The 13,793-nt window shown below is 65.1% G+C and overlaps 2 protein-coding genes across 2 annotated transcripts in view; one reads left to right on the forward strand and one right to left on the reverse strand.

Moving 5' to 3' along the window:
* The window catches only part of SHARPIN (SHANK associated RH domain interactor), a 36,627-nt gene extending 26,262 nt beyond the window's left edge, over positions 1-10,365 (forward strand). The window contains 10 exon segments of the mRNA XM_058831165.1: positions 367-537; positions 3,827-3,987; positions 5,311-5,422; positions 7,365-7,448; positions 7,450-7,476; positions 7,478-7,519; positions 7,521-7,547; positions 8,549-8,647; positions 8,746-8,910; positions 10,285-10,365. Coding sequence (XP_058687148.1) covers positions 367-537; positions 3,827-3,987; positions 5,311-5,422; positions 7,365-7,448; positions 7,450-7,476; positions 7,478-7,519; positions 7,521-7,547; positions 8,549-8,647; positions 8,746-8,910; positions 10,285-10,365 — 969 coding nt within the window.
* A 2,554-nt stretch (positions 10,366-12,919) lies between these two features.
* Positions 12,920-13,426, reverse strand: LOC131576074 (cytochrome c1, heme protein, mitochondrial). Its single transcript, XM_058832387.1, has 2 exons — positions 13,313-13,426; positions 12,920-13,224 (listed from the first exon to the last, which is right to left on the reverse strand). The coding sequence occupies exons 1-2, from the start codon at positions 13,397-13,399 to the stop codon at positions 13,063-13,065; spliced, it is 249 nt and encodes an 82-aa protein (XP_058688370.1). The 5' UTR covers positions 13,400-13,426; the 3' UTR covers positions 12,920-13,062.
* Between the last annotated feature and the right edge of the window lie 367 nt (positions 13,427-13,793).

The raw sequence follows: 13,793 nt of genomic DNA on the forward strand, positions 1-13,793 counted from the left end.
GTGAGATGTGCAGCTGTCCCTGATCCCTGATCCCATTCCTGATCCCATTCCTGATCCCATTCCTGATCCCATTCCTGATCCCATTCCTGATCCCATTCCTGCTCCCATTCCTGATCCCATTCCTGATCCCATTCCCGATCCCATTCCTGATCCCATTCCTGATCCCATATCCCATATCCCATTTTCCAGGGCTGGCCATGCCCCAGGTGTACATTCCGGAACAAACCCACCCGCCCCGGCTGTGAGATGTGCAGCTGTCCCTGATCCCCGATCCCATTCCTGATCCCATTCCTGATCCCATTCCTGATCCCATTCCTGATCCCATTCCTGATCCCATTCCTGATCCCATTCCTGATCCCATTCCAGGGCTGGCCGTGTCCCCGGTGTACATTCCGGAACAAACCCACCCGCCCCGGGTGTGAGATGTGCAGCTGCCCCCGGCCTGACGGGTACCGCGTTCCCGGGGGGCACCGCCCCGACCCCGCAGAGCAGCAGCGCCTGCAGAGGGAGCGCGACGGGGCCCGGCAGTGCCAGCAGGTCTGGGATCTATGGGATCTATATGGGATCTATGGGATCTGTGGGGTCTGTGGGGCCCGACAGTGCCAGCAGGTCTGGGATCTGTGGGATCTATATGGGATCTATGGGATCTATGGGGCCCGGCAGTGCCAGCAGGTCTGGGATCTGTGGGATCTATGGGATCTATGGGATCTGTGGGATCTGTGGGGTCGGTGGGGTCTGTGGGGCCCGGCAGTGCCAGCAGGTCTGGGATCACTGGGATCTATATGGGATCTATGGGATCTGTGGGGTCTGTGGGGCCTGACAGTGCCAGCAGGTCTGGGATCTATGGGATCACTGGGATCTGTGGGATCTGTGGGGTCTGTGGGGCCCGGCAGTGCCAGCAGGTCTGGGATCTATGGGATCACTGGGATCTGTATGGGATCTATGGGGTCTGTGGGGCCCGACAGTGCCAGCAGGTCTGGGGGATCTATGGGATCACTGGGATCTATATGGGATCTATGGGATCTGTGGGATCTGTGGGGCCCGGCAGTGCCAGCAGGTCTGGGATCTATGGGATCACTGGGATCACTGGGATCTATGGGATCTATGGGGTCTGTGGGGTCTGTGGGGCCAGACAGTGCCAGCAGGTCTGGGGGATCTATGGGATCACTGGGATCTATGGGGTCTATGGGGTCTGTGGGACCCGACAGTGCCAGCAGGTCTGGGATCACTGGGATCTATATGGGATCTATGGGATCTATGGGATCTATGGGGTCTGTGGGGCCCGACAGTGCCAGCAGGTCTGGGGGATCTATGGGATCTATGGGGTCTGTGGGGTCTGTGGGGTCTGTGGGGCCAGACAGTGCCAGCAGGTCTGGGATCTATGGGATCACTGGGATCTATGGGATCACTGGGATCTGTGGGGCCCGGCAGTGCCAGCAGGTCTGGGGTCTGTGGGATCACTGGGATCACTGGGATCTGTAGGGTCTGTGGGATCTGTGGGGCCTGGCAGTGCCAGCAGGTCTGGGATTTATGGGATCTATATGGGATCTATGGGATCACTGGGATCTATGGGATCTGTGGGGTCTGTGGGGCCCGACAGTGCCAGCAGGTCTGGGGGATCACTGGGATCTATATGGGATCTATGGGATCTGTGGGGTCTGTGGGGCCCGACAGTGCCAGCAGGTCTGGGATCTATGGGATCTATATGGGATCTATGGGATCTATGGGGTCTGTGGGATCTGTGGGGCCCGGCAGTGCCAGCAGGTCTGGGATCTGTGGGATCACTGGGATCTATGGGATCTGTGGGGTCTGTGGGGCCCGGCAGTGCCAGCAGGTCTGGGATCACTGGGATCTATGGGATCACTGGGATCTATGGGGTCTATGGGGTCTGTGGGGCCCGACAGTGCCAGCAGGTCTGGGGGATCTATGGGATCACTGGGATCTATGGGATCACTGGGATCTGTGGGGCACAACAGTGCCAGCAGGTCTGGGATCTATGGGATCACTGGGATCTATGGGATCTGTGGGGTCTGTGGGGACCGACAGTGCCAGCAGGTCTGGGGGATCTATGGGATCTATGGGATCTATATGGGATCTATGGGGTCACGGGATCTGTGGGGCCCGACAGTGCCAGCAGGTCTGGGGTCTGTGGGATCACTGGGATCACTGGGATCTATGGGATCACTGGGATCTATGGGATCACTGGGATCTATGGGATCTGTGGGGACCGACAGTGCCAGCAGGTCTGGGGGATCTGTGGGATCTATGGGATCTATGGGGTCTGTGGGGTCTGTGGGATCTGTGGGGTCTGTGGGGCCCGACAGTGCCAGTAGGTCTGGGATCTGTGGGATCACTGGGATCTATGGGATCACTGGGATCTGTGGGGCCCGACAGTGCCAGCAGGTCTGGGGTCTGTGGGATCTATATGGGATCTATGGGATCACTGGGATCTATGGGGTCTGTGGGGCCCGACAGTGCCAGCAGGTCTGGGATCTATGGGATCACTGGGATCTATGGGGTCTGTGGGGTCTGTGGGGCCCGACAGTGCCAGCAGGTCTGGGATCTATGGGATCTATGGGATCTATATGGGATCTATGGGATCTGTGGGGTCTGTGGGGCCCGGCAGTGCCAGCAGGTCTGGGGTCTGTGGGGTCACTGGGATCACTGGGATCTATGGGGTCACGGGATCTGTGGGGCCCAACAGTGCCAGCAGGTCTGGGATCTGTGGGATCACTGGGATCTATGGGATCTGTGGGATCTGTGGGGCCCGACAGTGCCAGCAGGTCTGGGATCTATGGGATCACTGGGATCTATAGGATCTGTGGGGTCTGTGGGATCATGAGATCTCTGGGATCTCTGGGATCTGGGGCCGTTCCCGTTCCCAATGGGGCTGTTCCTCCCCGTTCCCATTCCCGTTCCCATTCCCGGCTGTTCTGTGACCTGAGCCCTTCCTGCTCCATCCTGGAGCTGATCCCGTTCCTGATCCCGTTCCTGATCCCATTCCCATTCCCGATCCCATTGCCATTCCTGATCCCTTTCCTGATCCCATTCCTGATCCCATTCCAGTTCCCGTTCCCGATCCCATTCCTGTTCCCATTCCCGTTCCCATTCCCGGCTGTTCTGTGACCTGAGCCCTTCCTGCTCCGTCCTGGAGCCGATCCTATTCCTGATCCTATTCCTGATCCCATTCCTGATCCCATTCCTGATCCCGTTCCCGATCCCATTCCCATTCCTGATCCCATTCCCGATCCCATTCCCGATCCCATTCCTGATCCCATTCCCATTCCTGATCCCATTCCCGTTCCCGTTTCCCCCCAGGCCCTGGAGGCTGAACGCCAGAGGAATTTCCAGCAGCTGTTCCCGTGTCATTTTCCTGGTTTTTACCCCAATTTCCCGGTTTTTATCCCGTTTTTCCCCCCAGGCCCTGGAAGCAGAGCGCCAGAGGAATTTCCAGCAGCTGTTCCCGTGTCATTTTCCCGGTTTTTATCCCGTTTCTACCCCGTTTTTCCCGGTTTTTATCCCGTTTTTACCCTAATTTCCCGGTTTTTACCCCATTTTTCCCTGTTTTTCCCCCCAGGCTCTGGAGGCCGAGCGTCAGAGGAATTTCCAGCAGCTGTTCCCGTGTCATTTTCCCCGTTTTTACCCCAATTTCCCGGTTTTTATCCCATTTTACCCCGTTTTTCCCCCCCAGGCTCTGGAAGCAGAACGTCAGAGGAATTTCCAGCAGCTGTTCCCGTGTCATTTTCCCGGTTTTTATCCCGTTTTTCCCCCAATTTCCCGGTTTTTACCCCGTTTTTCCCGGTTTTTATCCCGTTTTTCCCCCCAGGCCCTGGAAGCCGAGCGCCAGAGGAATTTCCAGCAGCTGCTGCGGGCGGAGGAGTCGGATCTGGTTCCGAACCCGGAGCCTCTGGAATGCGGGATCTGCCTGCAGGAGGTGCCGGCGGGGCAGGGGGTGCTGCTGCGGGACTGCCTGCACAGCTTCTGCAGGTAGGGATCACCTGGGATCCGCCTGGGATCCACCCCTGGGATCCACCCCCGGGATCCACCCCCAACCCCTGGGATCCACCCCTGGGATCCACCCCTGAGCCCCGGGATCCATCCCCAATTACATGGGATCCACCCCTGGGGACTGCCTGCACAGCTTCTGCAGGTAGGGATCACCTGGGATCCACCTGGGATCCACCCCAGGATCCACCCCCGGGATCCACCCCCTGGGATCCACCCCCTGAGCCCTGGGATCCATCCCCAATTCCATGGGATCCACCCCAACCCCCAGGATCCACCCCCGGGATCCACCTGGGATCCACCCCTGGGATCCACCCCCTGAGCCCCGGGATCCACCCCCGGGATCTGCCCGCACAGCTTCTGCAGGTACGGATCACCTGGGATCCACCCAGGATCCACCCAGGACCCATCCCCGGGATCCACCCCCTGAGCCCCAGGATCCACCTCCGGGATCCACCCAGGATCCATCCCCCAACCCCTGGGATCCACCTGGGATCTGCCCTGGGATCCACCCCCAGGATCCACCCCTGGGATCCATCCCTGGGATCCACCCCCCGAGCCCCCAGGATCCACCTCCGGGATCCACCTGGGATCTGCCCTGGGATCCACCTCCGGGATCCACCCCCTGAGCCCTGGGATCTACCCGGGATCCATCCCTGGGATCCAACCCTGTGCCCCCCCCAGTGTCCCCTCAGTGTCCTCCAGTGTCCCCCCGGTGCCTCCCAGTGTCCCCTCAGTGTCCCCTCAGTGTCCCCATGTCCCCAGGGAGTGCCTGTGTCCCCCCAATGTCCCCAATGTCCCCATGTCCCCAGCAGTGTCCCCTCAGTGTCCCCAGCAGTGTCCCCATGTCCCCAGGGAGTGTCTGTGTCCCCTCAGTGTCCCCTCAGTGTCCCCAATGTCCCCATGTCCCCAGGGAGTGTCTGTGTCCCCTCAGTGTCCCCAATGTCCCCAATGTCCCCAATGTCCCCAATGTCCCCAATGTCCCCAGGGAGTGCCTGTGTCCCCTCAGTGTCCCCAATGTCCCCAATGTCCCCAATGTCCCCAGGGAGTGCCTGTGTCCCCTCAGTGTCCCCAATGTCCCCTCAATGTCCCCAATGTCCCCAATGTCCCCAATGTCCCCAGGGAGTGCCTGTGTCCCCTCAGTGTCCCCAATGTCCCCAATGTCCCCAATGTCCCCAGGGAGTGCCTGTGTCCCCCTCAGTGTCCCCAATGTCCCCTCAATGTCCCCAATGTCCCCATGTCCCCAGGGAGTGCCTGTGTCCCCCCAGTGTCCCCACAGTGTCCCCAATGTCCCCATGTCCCCAGGGAGTGCCTGTCGCAGCTGATCCGTTTCAGTGAGGAGCCGCTGGTGGCCTGTCCCTACCGTGATGTCACCTACGCGTGTGGCAGCCACCTGCAGGAGCGCGAGATCCGCGCGGTGCGTGAGGGGACGGGGGGTGGGGGGGGTCCCCCTGGTGTCCCCAATGTCCCCCCCAATGTCCCCAATGTCACAGCTGCTGTCCCCAGTGTCCCCAGTGTCCCCCTGGTGTCCCCAATGTCACAGCTGCTGTCCCCAATGTCCCCAGTGTCCCCCTGGTGTCCCCCTGATGTCCCCAGTGTCCCCCCCAATGTCCCCAGTGTCCCCAATGTCACAGCTGCTGTCCCCCCCTGAGGAGCACAGTGACTCTGGGGGTCCCAATGTCCCCCTGGTGTCCCCAATGTCCCCCTGGTGTCCCCATTGTCCCCAGTGTCCCAGCTGCTGTCCCCAGAGGAGCAGAGGGGGTTGGGTGACCCAGATGTCCCCAGGGGTGGCTCTCAGTGACTCTGGGGTCCCCATGGGTGGCTCTGGGGTCCCCAAGGTGGCTCTCAGTGACTCTGGGGTGTCCCCAATGTCCCAGCTGCTGTCCCCAGAGGAGCACGCGCAGTTCCTGGCCCGGGGGCTGGCTCTGGGGAGGGATGGGTGGCTCTGGGGTGTCCCCAAGGTGGCTCTCAGTGACTCTGGGGTGTCCCCAAGGTGGCTCTCAGTGACTCTGGGTGTCCCCAATGTCCCCAGCTGCTGTCCCCAGAGGAGCACGCTCAGTTCCTGGCCCGGGGGCTGGCTCTGGCAGGGGATGGGTGACTCTGGGGTGCCCATGGGTGACCCGGGGGTGCCCATGGGTGACTCTGGGATGTCCCCCCCTGTCCCCAGCTGCTGTCCCCCAGAGGAGCAGAGGGGGTTGGGTAACCCAGATGTCCTCAGGGGTGGCTCTCAGTGACTCTGGGGTGCCCATGGGTGGCTCAGGGATGTCCATGGGTGGCTCTCAGTGACTCTGGGGTGTCCCCAATGTCCCAGCTGCTGTCCCCAGAGGAGCACGCTCAGTTCCTGGCCCGGGGGCTGGCTCTGGCAGGGGATGGGTGACTCAGGGGAGGGATGGGTGACCCGGGGGTGCCCATGGGTGACTCTGGGGTGTTCCCAAGGTGGCTCTCAGTGACTCTGGGTGTCCCCAATGTCCCAGCTGCTGTCCCCAGAGGAGCACGCGCAGTTCCTGGCCCGGGGGCTGGCTCTGGCAGGGGATGGGTGGCTCTGGGGTGTCCATGGGTGACTCTGGGGTGTCCCTGGGTGACTCTGGGGTGTCCCCCCCTGTCCCCAGCTGCTGTCCCCAGAGGAGCACGCACAGTTCCTGGCCCGGGGGCTGGCTCTGGCTGGGGATGGGTGACCCGGGGGTGCCCATGGGTGACTCTGGGGTGTCCCTGGCTGTGTGTTGGTGGCTCAGGGGTGCCCATGGGTGACTCTGGGGTGTCCCCAATGTCCCCAGCTGCTGTCCCCAGAGGAGCACGCTCAGTTCCTGGCCCGGGGGCTGGCTCTGGGGAGGGATGGGTGGCTCAGGGGTGCCCATGGGTGACTCTGGGGTGCCCATGGGTGACTCTGGGGTGTCCCCAATGTCCCCAGCTGCTGTCCCCAGAGGAGCACGCTCAGTTCCTGGCCCGGGGGCTGGCTCTGGGGAGGGATGGGTGACTCAGGGGTGCCCATGGGTGGCTCAGGGGTGCCCATGGCTGTGTGTTGGTGACTCTGGGGTGTCCCCCCTGTCCCCAGCTGCTGTCCCCAGAGCAGCACGCTCAGTTCCTGGCGCGGGGGCTGGCTCTGGCCGGGGATGGGTGGCTCTGGGGTGTCCATGGGTGGCTCTGGGGTGTCCCTGGCTGTGTCTCAGTGACTCTGGGGTGTCCCCAATGTCCCCAGCTGCTGTCCCCAGAGGAGCACGCTCAGTTCCTGGCGCGGGGGCTGGCTCTGGGGAGGGATGGGTGGCTCTGGCAGGGGATGGGTGGTTCAGGGGTGCCCATGGGTGACTCAGGGGTGCCTATGGGTGGCTCTCAGTGACTCTGGGATGTCCCCAATGTCCCAGCTGCTGTCCCCAGAGGAGCACGCGCAGTTCCTGGCCCGGGGGCTGGCTCTGGCCGAGCGCTGCAGCCGGAACAGTTTCCACTGCCGGGGGCCGGGACTGTCCGGGCTGGTGTTTTCTACGAGGACGCCGTGAACGAGTTCCCGTGCCCGGTGTGCGGGGGCCCTCAACTGCCTCCTGTGCAAGGTGGGGGGTCCGGGGGGTCCTGGGGGGTCCTGGGGGGCTCAGGGGAGTCCTGGGGGGTCCTGGGGGGTCTCAGGGGGGTCCTGGGGGGGATCTCGGAGGGTCTGGGGGGTCCTGGGGGGGTCCTGGGGGGGGTCAGGGGGTCTCGGGGGGTCTGGGGAGGTCCCAGGGGAGTCCTGGGGGGGGGTCCTGGAGGGTCCCGGGGGGTTCCAGGGGGGTCCTGGGGGGTCCCAGGAGAGTCCTGGGGGGGGTCCTGGAGGGTCCCGGGGGGTTCCTGGGGGGTCCCAGGGGAGTCCTGGGGGGTCTCGGGGGGTCCCGGGAGGCCCTGGGGGGTCCTGGGGGGGGGTCCCGGGGGAGTCCCGGGGGGTGCTGGGGTGTCTTGGGGGTCCCAGGGGGCCCCAGGGGCAGTCCCAGGAGAGTCCCAGGGGGTCTTGGGGGGGGTCCTGGGGGTTCCCAGGGGAGTCCTGGGGGGCTCAGGCGGTCTCGGGGGGGGTCCTGGGGGGTCCCGGGGGGTCTCAGGAGTCCCAGGGGGGTCCCAGGGGGTCTGGGGAGGTCCCAGGGGAGTCCTGGGGGGGGTCTCGGGGGGTCCCGAGGGGCTCGGGGGGGGTCCCGGGGGAGTCTTGGTGGGCTCAGGGGGGTCCTGGGCGGTCTTGGGGGGGTCTCGGGGGGCTCAGGGGGGTCCCGGGGGAGTCCCAGGGGGCTTCCAGGGGGGTCCTGGGGGATCCCTGGGGAGTCCTGGGGGTCTTGGGGGGGCTTGGAGGGGTCCTGGGGTGGCCTGGGGGGGTCCCGGGGGGTTCCTGGGGGGGGTCCCGGGGGGTTCCTGGGGGGTTCCCGGGGGGTTCCAGGGGGGGTTCCCGGGGGGTTCCCGGGGGGTTCCCGGGGGGTCCCAGGGGAGTCCCGGGGGTCTTGGGGGGCTTGGAGGGGTCCCGGGGGTGTCCTGGGGTGTCCTGGGGGTGTCCTGGGGGGTCCCGGGGGTGTCCCCGGGCTCACCCCGCTGTCCCCAGGCCATCCACGAGGGTCAGAACTGCCGGCAGTACCAGGACGAGCTGCAGCTGCGGGCGCTGGACGACGCCGCGGCGCGACAGACGCGGGACATGCTGCAGGTCTGGGGGCTCTGGGGGGCTCTGGGGGGCTCTGGGGGGCTCTGGGGGGGCTCCAGGGGTCCCCACCGTGCTGAGCCCCCCGCCCCGGTGCCCCCCAGGGCCTGGTGCAGCGGGGGGAGGCGATGCTGTGCCCCAGCTGCCGCATCGTGGTGCAGAAGAAGGACGGATGCGACTGGATCCGCTGCACCGTGTGCCACACCGAGATCTGCTGGGTCACCAAGGGACCGCGATGGGGGACCCGCGGTGAGGGGTCCTGGGGGGGGGTCTGGGGGGGGTCCTGGGGGTCCCAGGGTGAGCAGGGATCCAGGGGGATCAGGGGGGATCAGGGGGGATCCGCTGCACCGTGTGCCACACCGAGATCTGCTGGGTCACCAAGGGACCGCGATGGGGACCCGCGGTGAGGGGGGCTGGGGGGGTCCTGGGGGGGGTCTGGGGGTCCCAGGGTGAGCAGGGATCCAGGGGGATCCAGGGGGATCAGGGGGGATCAGGGGGGATCCGCTGCACCGTGTGCCACACCGAGATCTGCTGGGTCACCAAGGGACCGCGATGGGGGACCCGCGGTGAGGGGGGCTGGGGGGGCCCTGGGGGGGTCCTGGGGGTCCCAGGGTGAGCAGGGATCCAGGGGGATCCGGGGGGATCAGGGGATCAGGGGGGATCCGCTGCACCGTGTGCCACACCGAGATCTGCTGGGTCACCAAGGGACCGCGATGGGGACCCGCGGTGAGGCCCTGGGGGGGGTCCTGGGGGGGGTCTGGGGGGGTTTGGGGTGAGCAGGGATCCAGGGGGATCAGTGGGGATCCAGGGGGGATCCGCTGCACCGTGTGCCACACCGAGATCTGCTGGGTCACCAAGGGGACCGCGATGGGGACCCGCAGTGAGGGGGCTGGGGGGGTCTGGGGGAGTTTGGGGTGTCCTGGGGGGGTCCTGGGGGGGTCCTGGGGGGGTTTGGGGGGTCCTGGGGGGTCCTGGGGGTCCCGGGGTGAGCAGGGATCCAGGGGGATCCGGGGGGATCCAGCGGGATCAGGGGGGTCCCAAGATGAGGGGGGGTCACCAAGGGCTGTGCTGGGGACTCAGAGTGGGGGGGGACCTGGGGGGGGGGGGGGGGGCAGGTGACAGGACACAGAGTGACCCCAGGGTGACCCCAGGGTGACCCCAGGGTGACACAGGGTGACCCCAGGGTGACCCCAGGGTGACACAGAGTGACCCCAGGGTGACCCCAGGGTGACCCCAGGGTGACCCCAGGGTGACACAGGGTGACCCAGAGTGACCCCAGGGTGACACAGAGTGACCCCAGGGTGACCCCAGGGCGACCCCAGGGTGACCCCAGGGTGACCCAGAGTGACCCCAGGGTGACCCCAGGGTGACAAGAGAGGACACAGAGTGACCCCAGGGTGACCCTGGTGTGACCCCAGGGTGACCCCAGGGTGACAGAGTGACCCCAGGGTGACCCCAGGGTGACCCCAGGGTGACACAGAGTGACCCCAAGGTGACACAGGGTGACCCCCAAGGTGACACAGGGTGACCCCATTGACCACAGGATGACAGAGAGGACACAGAGTGACCCTGGGGGTGACACCGAGTGACCCCAGGGTGACCCCAGGCCAGCCCCCTGCTGACCTCTGCCCTGTCCCCCGCAGGGTCCTGGGGACACCAGTGGTGGCTGTCGCTGCAACGTCAACGGGCAGAGGTGCCACCCCCAGTGCCAGAACTGTCACTGACCCTGGGGACACCCTGGGGACACCGAGGGACACCCTGGGGCCACCCCTGGGCCACCCCCCAGTGCCAGAACTGTCACTGACCCTGGGGGACACTGAGAGACACCAAGAGACACCCTGGGGACATCCCTGGGGACACCGAGGGACACCCTGGGGACACCGAGGGACACCCCTGGGCCACCCCCAGTGCCAGAACTGTCACTGACCCTGGGGACACCCTGGGGACACCGAGGGACACCCTGGGGACACTGAGAGACACCCTGGGGACACCCTGGGGACACCGAGGGACACTGAGGGACACCCCTGGGCCACCCCCAGTGCCAGAACTGTCACTGACCCTGGGGACACTGAGGAACATCCCTGGGGACACCGAGGGACACCAAGAGACACCCTGGGGACACCTAGGGACATCCCTGGGGACACCGAGGGACACCAAGAGACACCCTGGGGACACCGAGGGACATCCCCAGTGCCAGAACTGTCACTGACCCTGGGGACACTGAGGGACACCGAGAGACACCCTGGGGACACCGAGGGACACCCTGGGGACACCCTGGGGACACTGAGGGACTCCCTGGGGACACCGAGGGGACACTGAGGGACACTGAGAAACACCCTGGGGCCACCCTGGGGCCACCCTGGGGACACCGAGGGACATCCCCAGTGCCAGAACTGTCACTGACCCTGGGGACACCGAGGGACACCCTGGGGACACCCTGGGGACATCCCTGGGGCCACCCTGGGGCCACCCTGGGGACACCGAGGGACGGAGCCGGCGCCAGGTCTGGAATGTCCGAGGGCTCCGGGAGAGGTCACGTCCAGCAGGGATGGAGAGTGGACACAGGGACAGACAGACGGACACTGGATGGACACTGGATGGACACTGGACACTGGACAGATGGACACTGGATGGACACTGGATGGACAGATGGACACTGGCTGGACAGATGGACACTGGATGGACACTGGATGGACACTGGACAGATGGACACTGGATGGACACTGGATGGACACTGGACAGATGGACACTGGATGGACACTGGATGGACAGATGGACACTGGATGGACACTGGATGGACACTGGACAGATGGACACTGGATGGACACTGGATGGACACTGGACAGATGGACACTGGATGGACACTGGACAGATGGACACTGGGTGGACACTGGACACTGGACAGATGGACACTGGATGGACACTGGGACGGCCTCAGGGCGTGGAGGGGCCGGGGGGGGCCCAATAAAGGCACCGAGTGTGACAGAGCAGGAACGGTGTGGGGACAGGGACAGGGACAGGGACAGGGACAGGGACAGGGGACAGGGGACAGGGACAGGGACAGGGGACAGGGACAGGGACAGGGGACAGGGGACAGGGACAGGGACAGGGGACAGGGGACAGGGACAGGGACAGGGGACAGGGACAGGGGACAGGGGACAGGGGACAGGGACAGGGGACAGGGACAGGGGACAGGGACAGGGGACAGGGACAGGGAGAGGGGACAGGGACAGGGGACAGGGGGACACTGCTGGGGACAGGGAGGGGACAGAGGTCACTCCCCAGGACAGCCTGACCTGACCCACAGCCCGACCTGCCATGGGCACAGCCCCACATCAGCCCCCCATCAGAGACAGAACAGCCCCACATCAGCCCCACATCTGCCCCACATCACAGAACAGCCCCACATCAGCCCCACATCAGCCCCACACTGCACACAGGATTGGCCCCACATCTGCCCCATCACACACAGAACCAGCCCCACATCTGCCCCTATCAGAGAACAGCCCCACATCTGCCCCACATCTGTCCCACACGACACAAAACCAGCCCCACATCTGCCCCATCACACACAGGATCAGCCCCACATCACAGATCAGCCCCACATCAGAGACAGAACAGCCCCACATCAGCCCCACATCTGCCCCACATCAGAGAACAGCCCCACATCTGCCCCACACTGCACACAGGATTGGCCCCACATCTGCCCCATCACACACGGAACAGGATCAGCCCCACATCTGCCCCACATCTGCCCCACATCAGAGACAGAATCAGCCCCACATCTGCCCCCATCACACACGGAACAGGATCAGCCCCACATCTGCCCCACATCACAGACAGGATCAGCCCCACATCAGCCCCATCACACACAGAACCAGCCCCACATCTGCCCCACATCTGCCCCCCATCACAGATTAGCCCCACATCTGCCCCCCATCACAGATTAGCCCCACATCAGCCCCACATCAGCCCCATCACACACAGAACCAGCCCCACATCTGCCCCCCATCACAGGCAGGATCAGCCCCACATCTGCCCCACATCTGCCCCCCATCACAGACAGAACCAGCCCCACATCAGCCCCCACATCACAGAACAGCCCCACATCAGCCCCATCACACACAGAACAGCCCCACATCTGCCCCCACATCACACAGAACAGAATCAGCCCCACATCAGCCCCATCACACACAGAACAGCCCCACATCTGCCCCCCATCACAGACAGAACCAGCCCCCATCAGCCCCACATCACAGCTCAGCCCCACAGCCGCTCTCCTGTGGGACCCCACATTTTATTCCCCCCCCGTTTGATTCCCATCCCCGCAGCCCCCGCGGGGGCCGGGGCCGGGCTGGAACAGGAGGAGGGGGGTGGGGAGGGGTGAGGACCCCCCCAATGCCCCCCCCCGGGGGGGTCCCTCAGCCCCTCCCCCGGTTTTGGGGGGCCGGGAACTCGGGGGGGGCCCCCCCAGGCGTTACTTGGGGGGGCCGATAAATCATTTTCCTGCTCTTGAGCACCGACCACTTGTGGCGCTTCAGGTAATACAGGAGGGGCACCAGCAGCCCCGACAGCAGCAGCATCTGGGGAGGGGGAAATGGGGGGGTCAGGGGGGGTCCTGGGGGGGTCCTGGGGGGGTCCTGGGGGTCCCCCCGAGCCCCCCGAGCCCACCTTGAGGCCCATCCGTTTGCGGTGGTCGTGCTCGGGCTCGGCCGCCCAGCGCAGGAAGGTGCAAACGTCCTTGGCGATCTGGGACATGGTGGCGGGGGTCCCTGGGGGGCAGGGGGGGGGTGAGACCACTCTGGGACCCCTCTGAGACCCCCAAGGAGCCCCCTGAGACCCCCTGGAGCCCCCCAGACCCCCCTGAGACCACTCTGGGACCCCTCTGAGACCCCCCTGAGACCCCCATGGAGCCCCCTGAGACCCCCATGGACACCACTGAGACCCCACTGAGACCCCAGACCCCTCTGGGACCCCACTGAGACCCCCAGACCCCTCTGAGACCCCCAGAGCCCTCTGAGACCACCCCTGAGACCCCCATGGACACCACTGAGACCCCCCGGAGCCCTCTGGGACCCTCTGAGACCCCCATGGACCCCATGGACACCCCCAGACCCCTCTGAGACCCCCCTGAGACCCCCAGACCCCTCTG

The sequence above is a fragment of the Poecile atricapillus genome, chromosome 2, assembly GCF_030490865.1.
Source record: "Poecile atricapillus isolate bPoeAtr1 chromosome 2, bPoeAtr1.hap1, whole genome shotgun sequence".
Lineage (NCBI taxonomy): Eukaryota > Metazoa > Chordata > Aves > Passeriformes > Paridae > Poecile > Poecile atricapillus.